The 19,358-nt window shown below is 45.1% G+C and overlaps 8 protein-coding genes across 8 annotated transcripts; 2 read left to right on the plus strand and 6 right to left on the minus strand.

Moving 5' to 3' along the window:
- Positions 1-35: 35 nt before the first annotated feature.
- VTP01DRAFT_9798 (uncharacterized protein) lies at positions 36-4,173 on the minus strand (the record flags this gene model as incomplete). Its single annotated transcript, XM_069389062.1, has 6 exons — positions 36-575; positions 637-2,189; positions 2,261-2,957; positions 3,022-3,657; positions 3,735-3,990; positions 4,136-4,173. 6 exons carry the CDS (start codon positions 4,171-4,173, stop codon positions 36-38), a joined length of 3,720 nt encoding a protein of 1,239 aa, XP_069240217.1.
- Positions 4,174-4,639: 466 nt separating this feature from the next.
- VTP01DRAFT_9799 (uncharacterized protein) lies at positions 4,640-6,225 on the minus strand (the record flags this gene model as incomplete). Its single annotated transcript, XM_069389063.1, has 6 exons — positions 4,640-4,858; positions 4,940-5,043; positions 5,109-5,198; positions 5,267-5,555; positions 5,612-6,043; positions 6,115-6,225. 6 exons carry the CDS (start codon positions 6,223-6,225, stop codon positions 4,640-4,642), a joined length of 1,245 nt encoding a protein of 414 aa, XP_069240218.1.
- Positions 6,226-6,478: 253 nt separating this feature from the next.
- Positions 6,479-7,090, minus strand: VTP01DRAFT_9800 (uncharacterized protein; the record flags this gene model as incomplete). The annotated part of the gene is made up of 3 exons (XM_069389066.1): positions 6,479-6,854; positions 6,922-6,958; positions 7,021-7,090. The coding sequence occupies 3 exons, from the start codon at positions 7,088-7,090 to the stop codon at positions 6,479-6,481; spliced, it is 483 nt and encodes a 160-aa protein (XP_069240219.1).
- Positions 7,091-7,443: 353 nt separating this feature from the next.
- On the plus strand, positions 7,444-8,912 carry VTP01DRAFT_9801 (uncharacterized protein; the record flags this gene model as incomplete). The annotated part of the gene is made up of 4 exons (XM_069389067.1): positions 7,444-7,701; positions 7,769-7,879; positions 7,938-8,208; positions 8,284-8,912. 4 exons carry the CDS (start codon positions 7,444-7,446, stop codon positions 8,910-8,912), a joined length of 1,269 nt encoding a protein of 422 aa, XP_069240220.1.
- A 152-nt stretch (positions 8,913-9,064) lies between these two features.
- VTP01DRAFT_9802 (uncharacterized protein) lies at positions 9,065-10,595 on the minus strand (the record flags this gene model as incomplete). The annotated part of the gene is made up of 6 exons (XM_069389068.1): positions 9,065-9,417; positions 9,480-9,568; positions 9,621-9,833; positions 9,897-10,204; positions 10,287-10,349; positions 10,413-10,595. The coding sequence occupies 6 exons, from the start codon at positions 10,593-10,595 to the stop codon at positions 9,065-9,067; spliced, it is 1,209 nt and encodes a 402-aa protein (XP_069240221.1).
- A 548-nt stretch (positions 10,596-11,143) lies between these two features.
- On the minus strand, positions 11,144-13,936 carry VTP01DRAFT_9803 (uncharacterized protein; the record flags this gene model as incomplete). Its single annotated transcript, XM_069389069.1, has 4 exons — positions 11,144-11,677; positions 11,748-12,140; positions 12,217-12,575; positions 12,646-13,936. The coding sequence occupies 4 exons, from the start codon at positions 13,934-13,936 to the stop codon at positions 11,144-11,146; spliced, it is 2,577 nt and encodes an 858-aa protein (XP_069240222.1).
- An 830-nt stretch (positions 13,937-14,766) lies between these two features.
- On the plus strand, positions 14,767-15,106 carry VTP01DRAFT_9804 (uncharacterized protein; the record flags this gene model as incomplete). Its single annotated transcript, XM_069389070.1, has 2 exons — positions 14,767-15,023; positions 15,091-15,106. 2 exons carry the CDS (start codon positions 14,767-14,769, stop codon positions 15,104-15,106), a joined length of 273 nt encoding a protein of 90 aa, XP_069240223.1.
- A 658-nt stretch (positions 15,107-15,764) lies between these two features.
- Positions 15,765-17,676, minus strand: VTP01DRAFT_9805 (uncharacterized protein; the record flags this gene model as incomplete). The annotated part of the gene is made up of 9 exons (XM_069389071.1): positions 15,765-16,003; positions 16,066-16,362; positions 16,420-16,530; positions 16,585-16,708; positions 16,785-16,999; positions 17,061-17,157; positions 17,227-17,283; positions 17,347-17,426; positions 17,484-17,676. The coding sequence occupies 9 exons, from the start codon at positions 17,674-17,676 to the stop codon at positions 15,765-15,767; spliced, it is 1,413 nt and encodes a 470-aa protein (XP_069240224.1).
- Positions 17,677-19,358: the final 1,682 nt, after the last annotated feature.

The raw sequence follows: 19,358 nt of genomic DNA on the forward strand, positions 1-19,358 counted from the left end.
GTAAACGGATACGAATGTAAAACATGGCAAAGTAATTAAAAGGTCCACAGCATGAGATTTTGTTCTTTGAGATGGCTGGCTGACGCTACCAGTTCCGTTGTACTTGCAATAGCTGCAACGTGCCCTCCTTGTCCTCCGGTCCGTTGAGGCTGCGAACTTGGATCACCAAACGTCCATACATAGATGTATTCATAGACACCGTACGCCACTCGCAGCTTATTGTTACTTGATGCCTGTCCAGATGCGACCACAAATGCACAGCTTGAAATCTTGGTTTGCGTTGCTTGCGTCGCCACTGCCCTCCAATGTGTCACATCGTAGACGCAAATAAAGTCTTCAGAAGAGATAACCATGAAGCTACCATCAGGTGACCAATCAATGCAAGAAACCTTTTTAGTATGTTCGGTGGGCATCAGCTTCACTGCTACGTCGTCGTTGGGTGTTCCTGTAGTGTTGTTTTTCGCTGCCGTAATATTGATCATATGTATCTGTGTGCCAACGGAGCAAGCAACAACGTTGCCATCATGGGGATGGAAACGCATCGGGTTCACTGCAAAGTTGGCATTGTTTGCCGGCTAAAATTGCATAGATAGTTTAGTACAGTATTCAGCTTTCAATTTCCTATCCATGACTTACCACCAAGCGAATAGTCTTTTCGCACTTGCCAGTATTCAGATTCCACACCTTCAACTCCCCTTCATTGTCCATAGAGCACAAAATATCCGCCCGGCCAGGCGCAAAATCAACGGATCCAACAACAGTCCTGCATTCAAACTTTTGGATTTGCTTGGCTGTTGCCGAGTTCTCATTCAAAGCAGACCCGACGTCCCAGACCCGAACGGTTCTGTCATACGAACATGTTGCGACTAGGTTGCGATTATTGGGGCTCCAGCGTGCACAGTTGATCTGGGCGGTGTGACCATCTAATGCGCATAGCTGCTGCTTGTCTTGTGTGCTCCAAATGAGACCTCGCTTATCGTGACCTGCGCTGACAAGATATTGTCCATCGGGAGAGAATGCGCATGTAGAAACCTTGTTGGTGTGACCTTGCAATTCACCATACTTTTTAAGCATTTGCTCGCTTCCTGAAAGATTCAACGAGCTGTCGACGCCTAATCCGCCCAAAAAGTTGTTACTGAAAAGGTCACTGCCATCTCCTCCCATTGACAACAGATTTTGATCCGTGCCATCCTCGCCAGGGCCAAACATTTCGCCGAATTCGCTGCTTTCAGTCATCATAAAACGTTCCAGATCGAAAGAGATATTCGGATTGCTGGCTGTATTGACACCAGATGTTGCTTGCATGTTCATATTTGCACTAGGAGATTGGCTTTCCAATTCCATGCCAGCGTTCCATAAAAGCCGTTGCTGTTGCTGTTGCGGTGTCTGTTGCGATTGCTGCTGTGCAGGTTGCTGTGATTGCTGCTGCTGTGGTTGTTGCAACGCAGCTTGTTGTTGCTGTGGTAGTTGAGCTTGTCCTGCCTGTTGTGGTGTTTGGTTCGGTGCCGCGTTTGAGTGATTACGTGCCATTTGCGGAGAAGTAGCATTCGCCAATGCCTGCTCTGGAGTGAAAGGAGGGGCAGTACCGCCAGCAGCCTTCTGCTGCTGCTGTGATTGTGAGGATTTCTGAGGCGATGACTCGCTATCATTGTTACGCTGCTGCTTTCGTTTATTTCGTGCTTGCTGCAGTGTCTGCTGTTGTGCTTGGTTCTGACCTTGATTAGCTTGGCTTTGTTCCTGCGCTTGACCTTGACCTTGAACTTGAGCTTGAGCTTGAGCTTGAGCTTGAGCCTGAGCCTGAGCCTGAGCCTGTGCTTGTGCTTGTGGTGTTTGAGCTTGAGTTTGCTGCGGTGTAGAAGGCGGAGGTTGCATGGGACCCTGCCCTGGCTGCGGGTTCTGCTTCATCAAATGAACTTGCATTTGTCTTGTGTATTGCATAAGCGCCTGTTGATTGTCTACTTTTCCGCGTTCTTGTTGTGGTGATCCAATACCGGCCTGCATCGCTTGATGTGGAGTCATCATCATATTGCCACCTTGAAGTTGCTGTTGTTGCTGCATCATTCGCTGCTGCATCAAACGTTGGTGCTGCTGTTGTCTTTGTAAAAGAAATTGCTGCTGCTGGTGTGTCATGCCAGGAGCCACCTGTGGTCTGTTTGCCATTTGTTGAGCAAACATGGCATTCATGGCAGCTATGTAAAATAGAAACATTGTTAGAAACCAATATATTATCAAATTATCTTGTATAGTAGCATTCACTAACCATCGCTGGTAAAGGGTACACCGCCAATGGCATTCGGATTCTGCATGTTATTTGACATCACCATTTGAGCAGGACCTGCAGCACCTGACATAGGCATTGACGGTGTGTTGGGTCCTTTCATCTTATTATTCTTTAGCAGCTCTTCATTTGCTTGTGAGCTTCGGCGTTTCTGAGGTATACGAGTGCTATTGGCAGGAGGTCCCATTACACCACGGTTGGCAGCTTGATCTTTTGGTATTTGGGCATGTTGTTGCTGCGGCGTTTGGGTTGGAGTTCCTTGAGGCTGTGGTTGCGGAGGACCCTGGACTTGTTGCGGTTGCTGAACTTGAGGTTGTTGTGTTTGACGCTGCGCTTGTTGGACCTGATTTTGATGTACTTGCGCTTGAGCTTGTGCCTGAGCCTGAGCCTGAGCCTGAGCCTGAGCTTGAGCCTGAGCTTGAGCCTGGGCCTGCGCTTGAGCTTGAGCTTGTGCTTGTGCTTGAGCCTGTGCCTGAGCTTGTGCTTGAGCCTGCGCTTGAGCCTGGGCCTGCGCTTGAGCAACCTGGGCTTGCTGCTGCTGTTGCTGCATCATTTGCTGGTTAAAGGCAGCATGTTGATGCATTTGCATCCTTGCTTGAGGATTATTCACGAGCATTTGTTGACTACGTAGCATATTGAAGTTATCCACCTGTCTTTTAGCCTGTAGATTGACTTGAGCCTACAACGACCCAGCAAGTTAGCATCTCTGAGCGTCATATACAAATGAAGAGATCTTCTTGTACCTTTTCATCGGGACTAAGGCTGTTATAATCACGACCTTTATATCCAAGCTGAGCCATACTCGACATCAGTAATGCCTGAAGATCCATCCCAGGTGGTAAACGCTGCGGATTCAGCATAGGCTGCCCTTGGGCATTGACCGGAATACCTTGCGGTCCGACCATTGGTGAATTCATCATGTGCTCGGCATTTGGATGGCCCATCGGTTCGGCAGCCGAATTCTGTCGTAATTGCTGTGGGGAGTAGGAAGGAGATTGCATCTGTCTAGCGACCATTTGCTGAGGGGGTAAAGTAGAGGGCATAGCTTGAGGGGTATTCATAACATTTCCAGCTTGAGGGTGCTGCATCGTATTGCCTTGAATAGACACTGTACTGGCAGCTGGCGATGGACGGGGGTCACGGGATAGTACAGACTGCTGCGAAGGGACGCTCTGGAGGTGAGGCGTCTGGGGGACAGCATGTTGAGGACCTTGCTGTTGAAGAGAGAAAGGAACTGGTTGTTGTGGCGACTGAGTGTGGCGGTGAGCTTCAGACGCGCGTCTCTGTTGCATCGCTTGCTGTTGAGCAGCCTGTTGCATACTGTAAGCTCGGTGTTGTTGAAGTATCTCCTCACGTCTATTCCTCAGGTCATCGTGGTACTAAAAATGCAGGAAACTCTGGAGTTAACAAACTGCATCGGCAAAGAGTGTAGAAAGCGTGTACGCGATTATCTCACCTGATCATAGACTTGAGCATCCTTGCTGGCCAGGGCGTCGTTGTTCTTGGCATAATAGACATCCCAAAACACTCCCCACCAATCCGACAAGAAGCCTGCAGGAATATCCACATTTACAGCTTGATCTTGTGCGATATTGGCCTCAGCAGCGAAGGCCCGCGCGGACTGTTGGAAGTTACGTTTCCGGCAATAATCATAGATATACAAGTGTAGAGCGTCGGGAGTCCTCATGTCCTGGAATGGACGCCCGCTTTGCCTGCATGAGGTTGGTCACTGTCATTGTCTAACTTCAAAGCCATTGCCGGATCTTGGATGGACAAGAAGCTCTCCCTCTCTGGAGGACTTTCTCCGAAGGATCCGCAACTGTCAATGACACCAAGACCAATAGAGAAATTACATACCCTTCCATTGGATTTCGGCGGAACTGGGACTGAGCCATTGCGCTGATGGTTGTCAGAACAGTGCGAGGGAAAGGAAGAAGCGCAAAGTGAGGGTTCAAGGAGAAGAGGGGCGTGGCCTTTGCCGGACCACCTTATACAAACGCAATTCAGCTTCCGAAGCACAAAGGCGTCGGGGCTGTTGTACGTATGTTAGAAGCCCACTTGTTTGACAACCAACGTCTTTATCTTGTTGACACCCTTTGTAGCGGTATCTATGAGCATGGTTGATAAGTCTGTTTTTGGGTAAAAGTCATGGAGAAGGTTTTGGGAACAAAACCGAGTTCTTTATGTCGTTCAACAGAAATTGCCTTTTTGCTGACAAAGATCGACAATAATTATAGGCAACCGCATTCTATTAAAGCAAGGGGAAAGCAAGTGATATGTACCTTTTGGTATATTCACGAGAAAAAATGCTGATCGATCCCCACAGACTTTATTACTGCTTGAAGTATGGATGGGTTTTACCTATTGTCCAAAGCCGACGCTATCCACAACGGTGCGATGCTCTATCGCATGCACTTGATTGTAATCTAAATGTACGAATGCACGTTCTACATTTTCCATGAGCTCCAAGGCGTCCTGGAGTGCCTCGCCAACATCGTGAGCTTCCTTGAGAGGACAATCGGGTGGCATGACGATATCAACTTCTACAAGTAGACGATCACCAATGTAGTATGCACGGACCTATTTAGTGCGCATATGCGTGAGATTTTCTGTTCCATGATTTTTTCAACAAAAAGAATGAGCAAATTTATATTTTCTTACAGTGTCCACAGCCTGAATCTTGCGTGAAAAACGATATGCCATATACGTAAGTTGCTTAATATCATCAGGGCTGGCAGCTCGACCGGTAAGTCGTTTAATGTTATCTAAGCATTGAAGATACTTAGTTTCGGACCGTGTAACCATCCATCTTAGTGCATTTGAAGTTTACCAACTAGAACAATCATCCATTCATAAATGATGTATATAGACAAGCCAATAGCGCCGACCGGATCCAGCCATGGCCAGTTTGCCCACATGGCTTTATATTAAAAGAGCGAGGATTAGTCCCAGGCATAAGAATTTCAAATCAAATCCTAAGCTATTTACCAACCACAGGAAAAACAGTGCTGGCAATATTGAACACGACGTCATTTTCGTGATCCTGTGCCAAGGCCTGAACGCTAGAACTGCCCTTGATCGATAAACACCAAATCCAAAGGACTGTTTTGACGATAATATTGGCTACCAAGACAATGAGACTAGCAGCGCTGAGATCCAACTCTTCCACCATTTTGTTAGGGTCGGTCAATCGCTGGATAGATGTGACAAGAACTTGGGAGAAAGATGTAGTGATGATGACAGCGAAAACGATGATACCCAAAGGTTCCATTCGGGACTAGTAGAATTCGTGTGAATAGCAGCGTATCCGTGGAGTTTTCGTTTCTAATTCACCTTTCCAACAGGGTATGCATAGTAGTCTTTTTGACGGATAAGTAGTACTGTAAAGAAAATAATGCCGTTGCTTAGAATATCAAGAAAACTCTCAAATGCCGATGCGAGAATCGACATGGATCCTGTAAAAAATGCCAAAACGATTTTTGCGAGAAAAACCGCAATATTCGCAACAAAGGAAAGATTGATGGCGAGTCGCACGAGCCATTGAGGCGAGTTTTCTGCTTTGGATCCATTGACCAAAAGAGGTTCATTCTCTGATTCCGAGACATAGCGGCCGTGGAAGGACATGAAGCTTTCCTCGTCATCGATAACTGAATTCGGCGATTTTGAGAAGGAGCCATACAACGGCATTCCAAGATCGTCACCACGTTTGAGTGCATCCACAATGCGATCGACCTGCTCGAAACGATCGATCATTTCATTTTGATGCTACCAACCGTAGATCAGCGCTTTGTATTCCTATCCGCGAGCGCGTCCAGCCGCGCGTTATTTTGCCCTACTTTGTAGAACTCTCGAACTTTCTTGTTCTTGATAGCTAACAGCTGCTCTTCCGGCATACGCAGTGAGCTGAAATGCACCGGCGCAGGAAGTGCCGTAGCTGCTGTCGACATTAGAGACTTGCGACGATCCGGAGAATGCAAACTTGGGGAGCCTGGCGCGGAAACCATGCTTTTTTCCCTTTCTCTTTCACTTTACCAAGTAAAAGCGGATGAAACCGGGATATCTCAAAAAAAAAAATTACATCTCCTAACTGCAAGTAAACAACCAATAACACGTTTCAGGAGATGATCGTGATCCCAGAGCTAGTATGTATGTTCGTACTACATTCATTTCAATAACCTAAACTAAGCGTCAAACCTAAACTTATGCAAGCATAGCAATGAAGCTAATCGATGCAACGGAAAGACAGATGGCAGCCTGGAAGACTACTGCGGTCGAAAGTCCAGATAGATTTGAGGATCCAGCGGAGGAGCCACCGTTTGCATTATCAGTTGGAGATGCGGAGCCAGCATTGTCGTTTGTTTGACTGCCTCCGGATGCACCAGCGCCGTTGGTTTCAGTGGTTGCTGCTATGCTAGTGACATAAGAGGAAGCGCCCACACTCGATTGACTGGCAGAGCTGGAAGCCGCTGCCATGCTGGAAGAACGCTCCAATGCAGCTGAAATACGGCTGTAAGCCGATGAAGCGGACGAGATCAAGTCGGTGCGCTGAGGCATATACCGCGACTCGGTCGATATCCTATAGGAAGCATGCCTTGAGTTTACAGCAATATTTCGTGCTAGACGAGGCTACCTGATTGACTTACAAAGAGGACAGGGATGAAAGAGCAGGAGGAAGGGACGCTGAATTTTCCAGCTCAGCTAGTTAGAGAAGCTCTATATACCTGCATCCCATTGCATTGTACCTTGCTGTGCAGTTGCAAAGAGCGTAAGCACAGTGGCGATAATAAGAGATACTAGAATTTTGGCGTTCATCTTGCTACTGCAAAGAGTGATCAAGAGAAAGAACGATGGATGAAATATAGGGGTTCATTTTATTGATATCAAAGATCAGTACACCCTGGTAAAAGTGAGACCGGTGCACAACAAGTTTCTGGGGTCAAGAGGTGAGTAGTGATGGATGTGGATTCCCTTGCCCAAGCGATCGACCGATATAGCAGGTCAAAGATCAATCTACGATTTGACAACTGATTTTGAAGATTGCATGAATATCGTGGCTTGCTAGTCCGACGAATGAGTCACCGATAATCCAGGGCAAGCAAGTGGGCCGAGCGCACGGAAGAAGAAAATGATCTTTTTGCTTCCCTTATCAACGGATACTACATACCATGTTTTACCGCAACAACCAAAATACCCATCGTCGCTCCCGCTCCTCATTAACACTTGTGCTGAAGGTTGGCACAACCTCCATTTGCGATGAAAAGACCCATTTTCCTCTCCTCTCGAATCTCTCCTCACTGGTTGAAACTGTCCTGAAACTCAAGACGCTTGGACACCGTGTTGTCCTGGTTACCAGCGCTGCTGTTGGAACCGGCTTGCGACGGCTCAACCTAGGCGACAGACCCACCAAAATTTCGACACTCCAGGCAAGTAAACGTCTGCAGGGCAGAGAACTGCTGGCGTCCCGCATAAACTTATTGTCTTTGAACATAGGCTGTCGCAGCTGTTGGACAAGGTCGCCTAATTCGACTATATGACGATCTGTTTGGTCAGTTCCACCAACCTGTTGCTCAGGTGCTTCTCACCAAAAACGACTTGGCTGACGTGAGTCTGTTAATATCTGCTGTCAAGGACCTAGACTCACAATCTCGTTATGAATCAGAGAGCGCAATATCTCAATGCCGTCACTTGCTTGGAAGAGATTTTAGATATGGGAGTTGTTCCGATTGTGAATGAAAACGATACGATTTGTCCTGCAGAAATTCGATTTGGTGACAACGACACACTCTCGGCCATCACTGCCGGCATGCTCAAGGCGGATTATTTGTTCCTTTTGACCGATGTGGACTGCCTATACACGGACAATCCTCGCATAAATCCCAACGCGGAACCTATACTTGTTTGTCACGATATCCAGGCACTGCGGGAGAAAGGTAAACATATACTGGTAAACCCTGATTTTGTGTTAAGATGTAAGGGAGCTCTGACGACGGCGGAATTCTTTGTAGTTTCTGTTGCATCGAGAGGATCTGCATTGGGCACAGGAGGCATGTCAACCAAACTGATCGCAGCTGATCTTGCTACCGCGGCTGGTGTGCGTACGGTCATCACGCGAGGCGCTACACCTGAGAATATTCTGGAGATTATTAAAGCTGATGACGAGGGAAAATTGCTTCCGCACGAGGAGAACGGCCCAATCTTATCTGGAATGAGCGCCTTGGACCCGGAACTACCACTGCATACTCTGTTCACAGCTAAAAATAACCCACTTTACGACCGCAAATGGTGGATCTTGCATGGACTGCATACCGCGGGCCGAGTCTATGTCGACCAGGGCGCTGTCAAGGCGGTCACATCGATGCAGCGATCGAGCTTGTTCTCAGCCGGCATTTTGGAAGTTCAAGGCAACTTTGTGGCACAGCAAGCAGTTGAGATTATTGGACGAAAGATTGTCAACGGACAAACAGCCGAGGTGAAGGTCGGCAAGGGCTTAGTTAATTACTCCAGCATCGAAATCAACCGGATACGAGGCTGCAGAAGCTCAGAAATTACGAACATTCTGGGTTACATGGATGCAGAGTGTGTTATCCACCGCGACAACTTGGTTTTAACCTTCAACAAGGATGATACGTGGTGATTCTTGCATGCACAATATTCAAATCCGCCTCCCCTTCAAATGTAAATATTACAAGTAACCCAACCCCTAGAAGACATGCTCCAAAGACCGGTGCTAAAATGTAGTAAATTATATACTGCGTATAGTATTATAATCATTATATGCGATCCGAATCATAAAGTCGTGTTTGTTCCAGAACGGAGGAAGAGGAAGACGTGGAGAGTGGTTGCAAGTATGATGAATAACGGGTGAGGAATGCTAGAAGAGGAAGCATGATTAATACCCTGAAATGTAATCCATTGTTGGTTGTTGGAAGGATCTGTATAGACGATATTGAAATCGGATGTTGGTCTGAAAGAGCTGCTATTCTTATCAGCAGACGATCCTTGGCCGATAGAATTGTCGATTTCAGTCACCAAGCCGCGGTTGTTGCTGGCCAACGTTGAGGTATTCTTCAAATACTCGGATAGCTCGTCAGGAGTGTAGTCATTTTCTGCTAGTATCAACGCCATCACCCCCGCAACATCTATTTGCTACATGTTAGGTGATCTTGTATAGATATCTATCCTTTTGTTAATGGATACTTGCGAGGAGCAGCGACTGAGGTGCCAGATAATGTGTTTGTGGCGCTCGTGCTCGAGTGCCAGATAGACTGAATTTCATCTCCAGGTGCAAATCTGGAAGGCTGTCAACTCACCCGCTTTTTTGTAACTTAGGCAAAATACTTACAGATCGACACACGTGCCATAATTAGAGTATTCAGCTACAGAATCGTTTCTGCAAATGGCGCCAACAGTGATAGCTCCCGCCGCAGACGCAGGCGAATATTTGCAGGCATCATCGCCATAATTTCCGGCAGCTACCACAAAGTGAATACCAAGGGACACTGCTTGCTGGACCGCATCGTTAGCCGCCTGACTATACAAAGCATCCAATGACAGACTATAAACCATTCATTAGTCGTTAGATGTTGTCGACTTGCTTCTAATCTTAAGGTTTGCTTACTTGACGATGCTTTTGGTACTATTGTTCGTACTATTTAAATGCTGCTGTGTAATCCATTCGAGACCAACCAAGAGATCTGACAATTTTCCATTGCCGTCGCTGTCGAGGGTCTTGACAGATACAATGTTGGCCTTCTTAGCTACGCCGTGATCGGTGCCACAACAGACACCAGCTACAAAAGTGCCGTGCCCGTTATCATCGTTATCGTTGTCGTCAACCACGTTGATGCCATAGGATACACGACCCTGAATATCCTCGTGGTCTTTTCTAACGCCGGTATCTAGTAGATATACTGTGACCCCTTCCCCCTAGAAAATAAGCAATATGCACTGTGAGCATTAATAGTAGCAGCAGCACTGAAAGGAAAGAATGATATAATGATCCTCTTACTTGCGAAGAAGGAAAGTGATATTGGCTGTCAAGTCCGCTTCGCTGATCGATGCGGTCTAAGCCCTTAAAAAGGTAACCATGTTTCAGGAACGCGCTTGCTGACTGTATTTCATGCTGCAAACTCACCCAGCTCGGCACGCGGTTCTGCACATAACCTTGCAGTTTGAAATTTGTGTCTTTAACCCAGTAGTGAACTACGTCTTGCTCTGCATGAAGCAATTTGGATTGTGAAGGATCAGTGGTACTTGACATCCAGCGGAACTGCCCAATACTTGAATAGCTCAGACCAGCGCCGTTGCCGGTGTCCATTAATCTAGTTATATGGTTGCGTATCGCTACATGGGTCGCTTCAGGTTTAAAAACAATTATATATTGTTCGCTGTTGTTGGCAATGGTATCGTTGTGAAACTGGCAAAATGCAATGATTGGTAGAAAAAAGACAAGAACGTAAATGTAAAGGCAGCCCATTGGGAGCCGCGGCGTATGCGAAGAATAGAAAGGAGCGGAGGAGTGAGGAATAGCAAGGAAAGGAAAAAATGCTTCAATACATTGAGGACAGAAGGAGTGCTTGTCGAGACCGTATTTCCCGAATGTCAGACATATAACTTGATGCGGGTCATGTTCTTTTTTGGTTTGGTGTGGTTGAACTTGCGATCCCCGCAAATGAAATTTAAAAAAGACGCCTTTCTTCCGAGAACGAGGCAGAGCACGCAATGCTGCTACAGCTGGTGCTGTTGTAGAGTAGTTTAATCGTATATATAAGGAATTTGATAAATAGTAGAGACAGAATTACAACACGAAAACTGGTTTGAGAAATTGGAACGAGGAAATGACAGGATAGGGAATTTTCTCGATGCTCAGGCACTGATGAGCTTCTTCATCTCGTACAATCGTTGCTGCAACTCCCCACGCTCGTTTTCACTTTGAGCGTACCGCATTTTCATATCAATGACCATAGTTTCCAGATTCGATAATTGATCTTCCAGCGCAGAATTCTTCTCAACAAGCGTATGGTTCTCACTGCAGAGGTCATCAAATTGAGCGCGGCATTGTGCTTCAATCTTCCCTGGCAAGGCCTCGACTTCTTGGCGAAGTACCTGAACGAGATCCACCAGCGAAGCATGCTCGTCCTTGGCATGTGCAAGATCAGCCTTTGTCTGTTTGAGTTGTTCATAAATGTCATTTTGTTCTCGCCGCACAGTCAGCGTCGTTTGCTCGAGTTCTTTAGATCGTTTCCGCAATTCTGCGTTGGTGCGCTGTAATTGCTCCACAGTACGCGCATCTGCTACTTCTTTGGCCATTTGAGCCTTGTGCTCTTTCTCGAGTTGCAGTAAGCGTTTAGGGCTTATTTCGAACGTCACGGCATCGTCGACAAGACGGCGATCATCGTCCTACGTGCCACGAATTAATTTCGGTTTCCGTACAAGGTAAACTGTCTTATTCCAGTTATTTTCTACGTACCTTGTATTCCTCAAAAAGCCCGTTCTTCAAAAAGTTCAACAGATGTTCAAAATCGAGACTGAGGATGGCAGTTTCGTTTCTTTTAAGCAGAGCAAGGGCAAACTTGAATATCGACACTATGCCCTCTGTCAACAGTATATCATATATCCGGAACACCAAATTCAGTGGAAACTTGTATGCAAACAATGTCATGAACCATTGTGATGCATACATTGTGGACCCTACACTTTGTTGCACGAGGTGCCGTGCAATATGCGGCAAATGCTCCTCTACAAGAGCATCAAATTGATATAATCGCAGATGCAGTCCTTCCATGTCCGGCGTGTAGTGCCCTCGAAGCCCATACGTTTTCATCAGCTGAACAAGCACGCAGAAAGCTTCATCATCTGGCATCTATAAACGAGGTTTACATCAATTCTTCTTCCATATTGCAATTGCATAATAGATTAAGGTTTTTAGGTTTACATACATTCAGCAATAACGGACCGACAATAAATGCCAGTCCTTGGCAGTACCCAACATCTTGATCCAGAACGCTGTAAGATCGTACCACATTGTATAAGCCTTCTTGACCTACGCCATCACGTTCCTTAAAAAACTTATGTCCAGGGAATGTTCGTGCTAGGTCTCGTTGGATCATCTTTTCATAGGGACTAGGTGCCTTTAGTAAATCAATGTACTGCGCTTGCAACGTCTGATCTTTTGATCCAGATAGCAACTGCCACACCATGCCACGAATGGAAGGGGGAATCCCGCGTTGAACATGCTGAAGCAGCTTTTTGCTTTTGACAGTCTGTTCGAAATCACACAACGCACCGGCCCAAAAGTCTGGATATTATATATATAAAAGCTCAGTTAATGCTACTGACAATGCAGCCATGAATCTACTACATCTCACCCCAGTCATAATCATCCGTTTCTTTATATTGACTTGCAAGACTTTTTCGCAGCGATTGTCGTTTCAAGCTGTTGAGCATGCGCGCCTTTGGATCATTCGTATTTGCTGCATTAAGCTGCTCCATCTGTGCCAAGATATCATCCTCGTGCAAAAGTAACGGTTGACTGACACTTCTGCGCTGGGACAGCCGCTTACTAATATGTCGAGCATCATCTGTGGCGACCGATCGATGTTCAACAATGAGAGGCGTATTTGCTACGTCCACTGTTGCACTGGATGTGTTTGATGATTCTGAAGCTCGTCGTTTGGCCCCATTCTTGATTGAAGACCAAATCCCAAACAAGCTACGCGCACTGGAACCGGAATCTGCGCTGCTTCTATTCGTTAAAATTGGAGAAGGTTTGGTGGTATTTCTCGGTGCAGAAGTTGAGGTGGGTATCGCTGTAGTTTCAATCGTGCTGGTTGGTGTGTCGCTGCGTGCTTTTGCGAGGATAGTCGTTGAGGCATCGGTTAAGGTCTTGAGGATGGAGCGAGATGGCTGCTGCTCCTCCGGGTTCTGTTCTTGTTGCTGCTTTTCTTTTTCTTTCAGCTTGTCTCGATTAATATCTTCTTGTACTTCATCCAGGGAAACTTCATTGAGCTCGGACACGGAGACCTGACTCATTCGCAAAAACCTTGATGTATCTTTGGCACCCTTGGTAGAATCCTGGTTTATGTAGGCTTGCGACGTGATTTTCATTTCATAATCATCTTTTTCGAGAGATGTGGCAGGTGATGAGCTGTTTCGAATTGTTGAAGCGTCAAAATCAGAATTGGAACTGTCAACGCTGGAATCCTGTCCTGCAGGCTCGGGTTCGTTTGATAAAACGTCATCGTTCTGGGTATTGTTGCTGTGGTCGTTCTTTCTGTCCTTTTCATTCATAATCTCATGTTGCTTTTCTTTTTCGTAAGGGTTGAAGGCCTGAAGCTCTTCTTCGTCACTGCTGTCGCTGTTGAACGAAGTGTCAGCGTGCACAGAAGGGCTAGTGGAGAGTTTATCCTTCACTGCAAGGTCTGCTGTACTTGCTTTCTGGAACGACGACCTTGTAGCTTCGAAAGATACATATTCTTGAGAGCTTTGCGAAGTTATTGAAGATTCGTCCGACACACTGTCGTCTCCTGTGTGAGCACCACCATTTAAAGGAGTGGAAGGTGATGACAACGATTCCTTTGCCGTGGTATCCTTGATGACTGCCGTTGAGACCGGCTCAGATATTTTTTGCTGGTCAATCTCGCAGGCGACGGCGCTCATGATGGTTGCAACGGCATAGAAGGATACGTTGGGGAAGAGAAGTATCGATCAGAACCTTGACCAACTCAAGGTTCGGAGTGACCGACAATATAAACAGCGCACTATGCACCGTTGCTGCACATTCTCCAAGGAGCTAGAAGGACGTGATTTTTGTCTGCCATTGGCCATCTAACTCCTTGTACCATCAAAGAGTGTCTCACTCTCCAGAGATTTGGGATGCCCCAAAAATAGATGGAGAATAGGAGTTATTCTGCAAAGTGCCTATACCGTACTGCAAAAAAGATATGGCAATATAAATACCATTGTTTTATGCTGTTCGGATCATACTGGGATAGTGCGGTTTTGTATATAGGCTCTGTATTCATAGACAGGATCATGTAATATAGCGCCTGACTATTGTCAACATTCGAGTCTTTGGAAGCAATAAATTATTTGGCTAAATGAACCCGAAATTGTTTGAAACCCGTTGATCGATCAAGATGGATAAAGCTCGAGTTTTGCATGTATACCTTTATACAAGCCCACATTGATAGTAAATATCTGACATTTCATACAATAACCCAGATATAAACAAGTCTTTTTATTTAATAACAACGACTGACGACATATCCGGTTTGGGGAATAGCTCCACGGACCGGCCGCTTTTCCTTATAGGCGCATCACGCTTCGCTGCGCTTGGTTCGTTGAAGCTCATGCCGGATCGAGTATGTACAATAATTTGCTTGGCCTTCATAGACATCCATTCTCCGGCGGTTTTGCATCCGCTTCGCTACTACGTAAGCACAGCGCTGTCGAATTTCGATTCTTCAAACCGGCGCTTGCATAAATCGATGGTTGAGAGGATACCACACCTAAAACCTAGCTTCTTGCTGCTTCGAAATAAATCCGCAGACTGTCCTCTTATACTTAGCAATAGGTTCCTAGTAAGAGTTCTCCCGTCAACTTTCAAGTCTCGCTATTTTCAAGCAGCTGTTGGTAGAAGGCTCGAACTCGAGCTCCATCGCTCACCATGTCAAGGCTCGAAGTGCCGGAATGGCATCCGTGAAAAGCACGGACATTACCTCACTTTGCTCTTCCGAGTGAGTTCGTAAGTCGTAATATTGCAGGAGCATTTGAAGTATTTCACATAAGCATGCTTACCCATTTCTTATTAGGAGTGGTAAGGAATGAGGCGACCTATGTATATTAAAAGCCGATGACTTATCAACTTTTGTTTCAACATTACTTCGGCACAACCTTTGCGCTGGGAGATCATGCTTGCGTGAGTTTTACATGCAACAAGTGAGCGATGACATATGAGAGTACTTACCAGCGCAGAATTTCTAATTAATACCGCTACAGGCACCCATACAGCGCAGACATTCGTTTAAAATCCAGTATTTCAACCAGGGATAATCTCACTGTAATGAATGTACAATAGCTTGAGCGATACTATTCGAGTTGCTTTACCCGCAATCCATAATCCGTTTTGTCGTAAACTTATAGTCATCATTGTCGTGTATGAATATTACAGCAATGGCTGGGACTAGTGTCCATATTGAGGCCTGCTGATATTCTTAGGATCCATTGCTTATTTCTCGATAAGTTAATAACTCCTGTAGCTCCCATGATTCTTTCATTTGCGAATCTGATCCAAAAGCTGCAGCATAGTGCACAAATTTAAGACGATTAGAGTACTCCACTGTAGCAGCCAGATACCGCCATTTATCCTTCTCAAAATCGTATAAGTCCACAAGTACACGCAAATGTCCTTGGCATCCATATGACAATTTTTCGCTTGAATGGGGTCTCAAACGTTATGCAACAAAGATCCAATTTCTATTGATAGTTACAGGTTCTTGGTTTGCTTTCTTTCCCAAATTTGAATGTAGCTTTCAGACAAAAAGATCATTTGCGGCATGACTTCTTCGACGATCAAGTCTTGGATTTGGTACCATTGGTCAGAGCCCCGGTGTCGAACGTGCACCTTGTAAGTGCCTTGGCCAGCCTCAGGCTTTCCATCGTGGCAAATATTGGCTAGCAAGTCATAGTAGGATCCAAGCGTCTCCACAGTCTTGTCGTTTGTAACTATTTCGTGGACCATGTTAGCACATCCATCGTATCTACGCATATTTGCCGAACTAACTTACAGCTTGACATGTCCAGGTCCTTGATAGGGAAGTTAACAATGGTCGGATTCTTTTCTAATGTCCAGTTGTTCTTGTTGAAGCGCTTGATATGGAAAATAAGGTAGTTGGGAAGACGAGTGATGTGATAGCGTCTTTTTTGGTTGGCGGTCTCTTGGACCTTCACGCCATCGTACTTGCCAAGGATGGTTGTCAGTGGCACTTGTGGAATGATATCTTTCTCGGCTTCGTCTTGGTACAACGGCGCGGGTGGCAAGTCCAATGCAAGGAACAGGAACGGTACATTGGTTGTTGAAATTTCTATGCTTGTGTGTTAGTACTTGATGACCATTATCCTTGCGTATTTTATTTATTCACCTCGTTCTGGATCGAAAGCCATCACTTTGGCTTCATCGGATGGCGAGCTCACAGCACTGACTTCTTGAGATTCCATTCGCACATCTCCTTGGAAGATACGATAAATTATACCTATGGATGAAGTCAGTATCTGCAAGTATTACAGGATAAGTAAAGAAAACCTACTGCTGTTCTTTTTCCTCGTTCCACCAAGATCCTTGTGAAGGGTATTGAGGAACCAAGACAAGAAATCGATTGCATTGCTTTGTTCTGTCAAGCGGAAACGCTTGTTACTGGCGCTGGAAATTTCCTATTTCCAGTAAATATATTTAGGGGCAACGAGCTTTTATCACATTTTCCACTTAATGCTCCAACTTTATATATACCTGCAGTAATTCGTGAGGGCTAACTTGACCTTTGAATGCTTTTGGATTCCACATTTTTCGTACGAGGGTACCGAATCGCGTTACCAGCTGTGATCTACCCTGACTTTCGAAATCCTCTAGAATAAAGTAATCCCTCAAGGCTGGAATATGCACAAGAGCTTGGATGACGACATTTACATAATCGTTCGCCTTGACATTGTTGAGACCCACAAAGCCTTGAATGACATTGTATGCCGTCAGCCGCGTTGAATAAAACATATCATATCTCCATTTTACCTGGCAAATACTTTTTATTGTTTAAATCATAGGACGGCTTCAGATTGCTATCGAGCTGTGCCACTTGTTCTTTGGTCAAGATAGGATTTATCACGTACTATTTTCAAAAAGTGTGGATCAGACACAAAGAGGATGAACAAGTAAACCAAATAACTCTGTGTCTTACCTTGATATCATTCAACGAAGCGTCCTGCACCTCATATCCATCAGGTAATACGTAGACCTACAAGGATTTTGCGTTAGCTTATTACTTGTTGAACGCGACGAACGATGCAGAAATACTTGCTTTCAATGTATGCAAATTTATAAACACATGGTGATCTTTTTGGATGCTGTGGAAATACGCATGCGATGATTTCCCTCGCCCTTAATACACTGCATGAGTACAATGCCTGAATACAAAATATCATGGTCCTCACATACCTTGGTAGTACTTGCCGCATACAAGGCATGCATATACATTCAAATGGGTAAGAGACACTGAGCATACTTTTTCGAAATCAAAGTCGAGCATATGGCGATTGATAGTGTCGAGGTATAAATCACACGATGCTACGGGTTCTTGATCCTTCGCTGCAGGATCCAATCGCGCTTTCTTCGCCACCGGTTCCTCCATGATCACTTCGACGTTTTGCAGACTATGGCAAATTAAAGAAATTCAGCTGCCTGGACTCCGTTCCCGAATTTACCATTCTTTCTCCATGAGACACATCAAGCAAAGGTCCATTCGTATCAGACTTTAATAATATAAGATAGACATCCATGAAATGTTGACTTCGTATTCACAAAAACGATTTGGCTTGTTTGGATATTCAGATAATGTAAAAATGCAGGTAATATTCAATAAAAGATTGTATTTGCAATTTGAAAAGTATCTACAACAAGTTATTCGCATTCAAGACGAAGGCCGTCATTGAATTTTACAAGCGCTTTTACACTTTGCTTCGCTCGCTGGGCTTGGTTCGCTGAAGCTCATTACTGATTCGAGTCTGAAGAATAAACTCGCTTAGTCTTTGTAAACCTCGATTCTCCGGCGGTTTTGCATCCGCTTCGCTACTGCATAAGCACAGCGCCATCGAACCCAGTTTATTGAGATATACGCTCGCCTAGATCAATGTGCATGAGGAAAGGCATGAGATAAGTGCTTTGTCATCAGCACTTCCTCGGTTGTCGATATCATTGACTATCTCCACCATGACACTCTTTCAGCAGCATTCCGATTGTCGTAATCTGGAAATTCGATATCATGTTGCTATTTGCTCACTGTCAAGTCTAATTCAGAAAGAGTAGAGCATAATAAAGTGAACCGTAAAAGCATATATGCCATTAGTACGACTTCTAGCGTAAGTGCGTTTGTGTTTTCATCATCATTCGTTATGCATAATCACAGCATTTCAACACGAACGTGTGTATTTTATTGAAGACGCTCTCGTTTTATTGATATTTACTTTAACTAGAAGAAGTAGAAGATCTTTTCAGTAGTTTCAACATACTTAAGCCTTCCTGCCATTTTTGTGAGTTAGTAGCGCTCAAAAAGGCAATTTTCCCTTTCTGCAGAATGATGTCTACTGGACCCATTACTTATTCAGCACACTGTCACTATTGTGCCTACTGTTAGTACTTTTTAAATCGGCAAAAAGTGTTAAGTATCTTTTCACCTAGACGAAATTCAACTATTTCTCAACGATAACTCACATGGTCTAGCCCTTGCGATGATGCACTATTTACAATGTGCAGCTGATATATTTCCAAATCTATAATAGTGGCGTCGATTTGACAGAGGCAGTCTTCGAAGGCACCGAACCGCTCAGCTTTGAAAATGTATTGTACTCGTTTCTGAATAGAAACTTGGTTCGAAAGAGAATTTGCATTCTTATTGATAAAGCATTGGATGATGAGCAAATTACTCTTGTTGATCGATATATTGATTGTTTCATAGAAATTGATAATCAATCAATTCTATCACAACGCTGATCGAGTCCTTCGCTCGAGACTGCCGTCACAATAATGAATGAAGTTGCATCACTTAGTTCGAAAAAATATGAAAGAGAGTTCTGGCTAATGCATCATTCTTCACTTCTTCCTCCGCTCCTTTTCCTTCCTCTCGTCGGGTTCTGCCTTTGTAAGTTGCAACATGGATTTCGCATATTAATACATCGTACTAACAGAGTAAAATGCCATAGTTCTCCATCTGGCACCGTGGCGTATCCGTTGCCGACAGCCAAGGCGTAAAAGACGCTCTTCGCCACGGATAATTCCAGTAAGTAACCTTGCTCTGATCGATTCCTTTTCGCTCTC

The sequence above is a fragment of the Rhizomucor pusillus genome, assembly GCF_041956525.1.
Source record: "Rhizomucor pusillus strain CBS 183.67 unplaced genomic scaffold VTP01scaffold_7, whole genome shotgun sequence".
Lineage (NCBI taxonomy): Eukaryota > Fungi > Mucoromycota > Mucoromycetes > Mucorales > Lichtheimiaceae > Rhizomucor > Rhizomucor pusillus.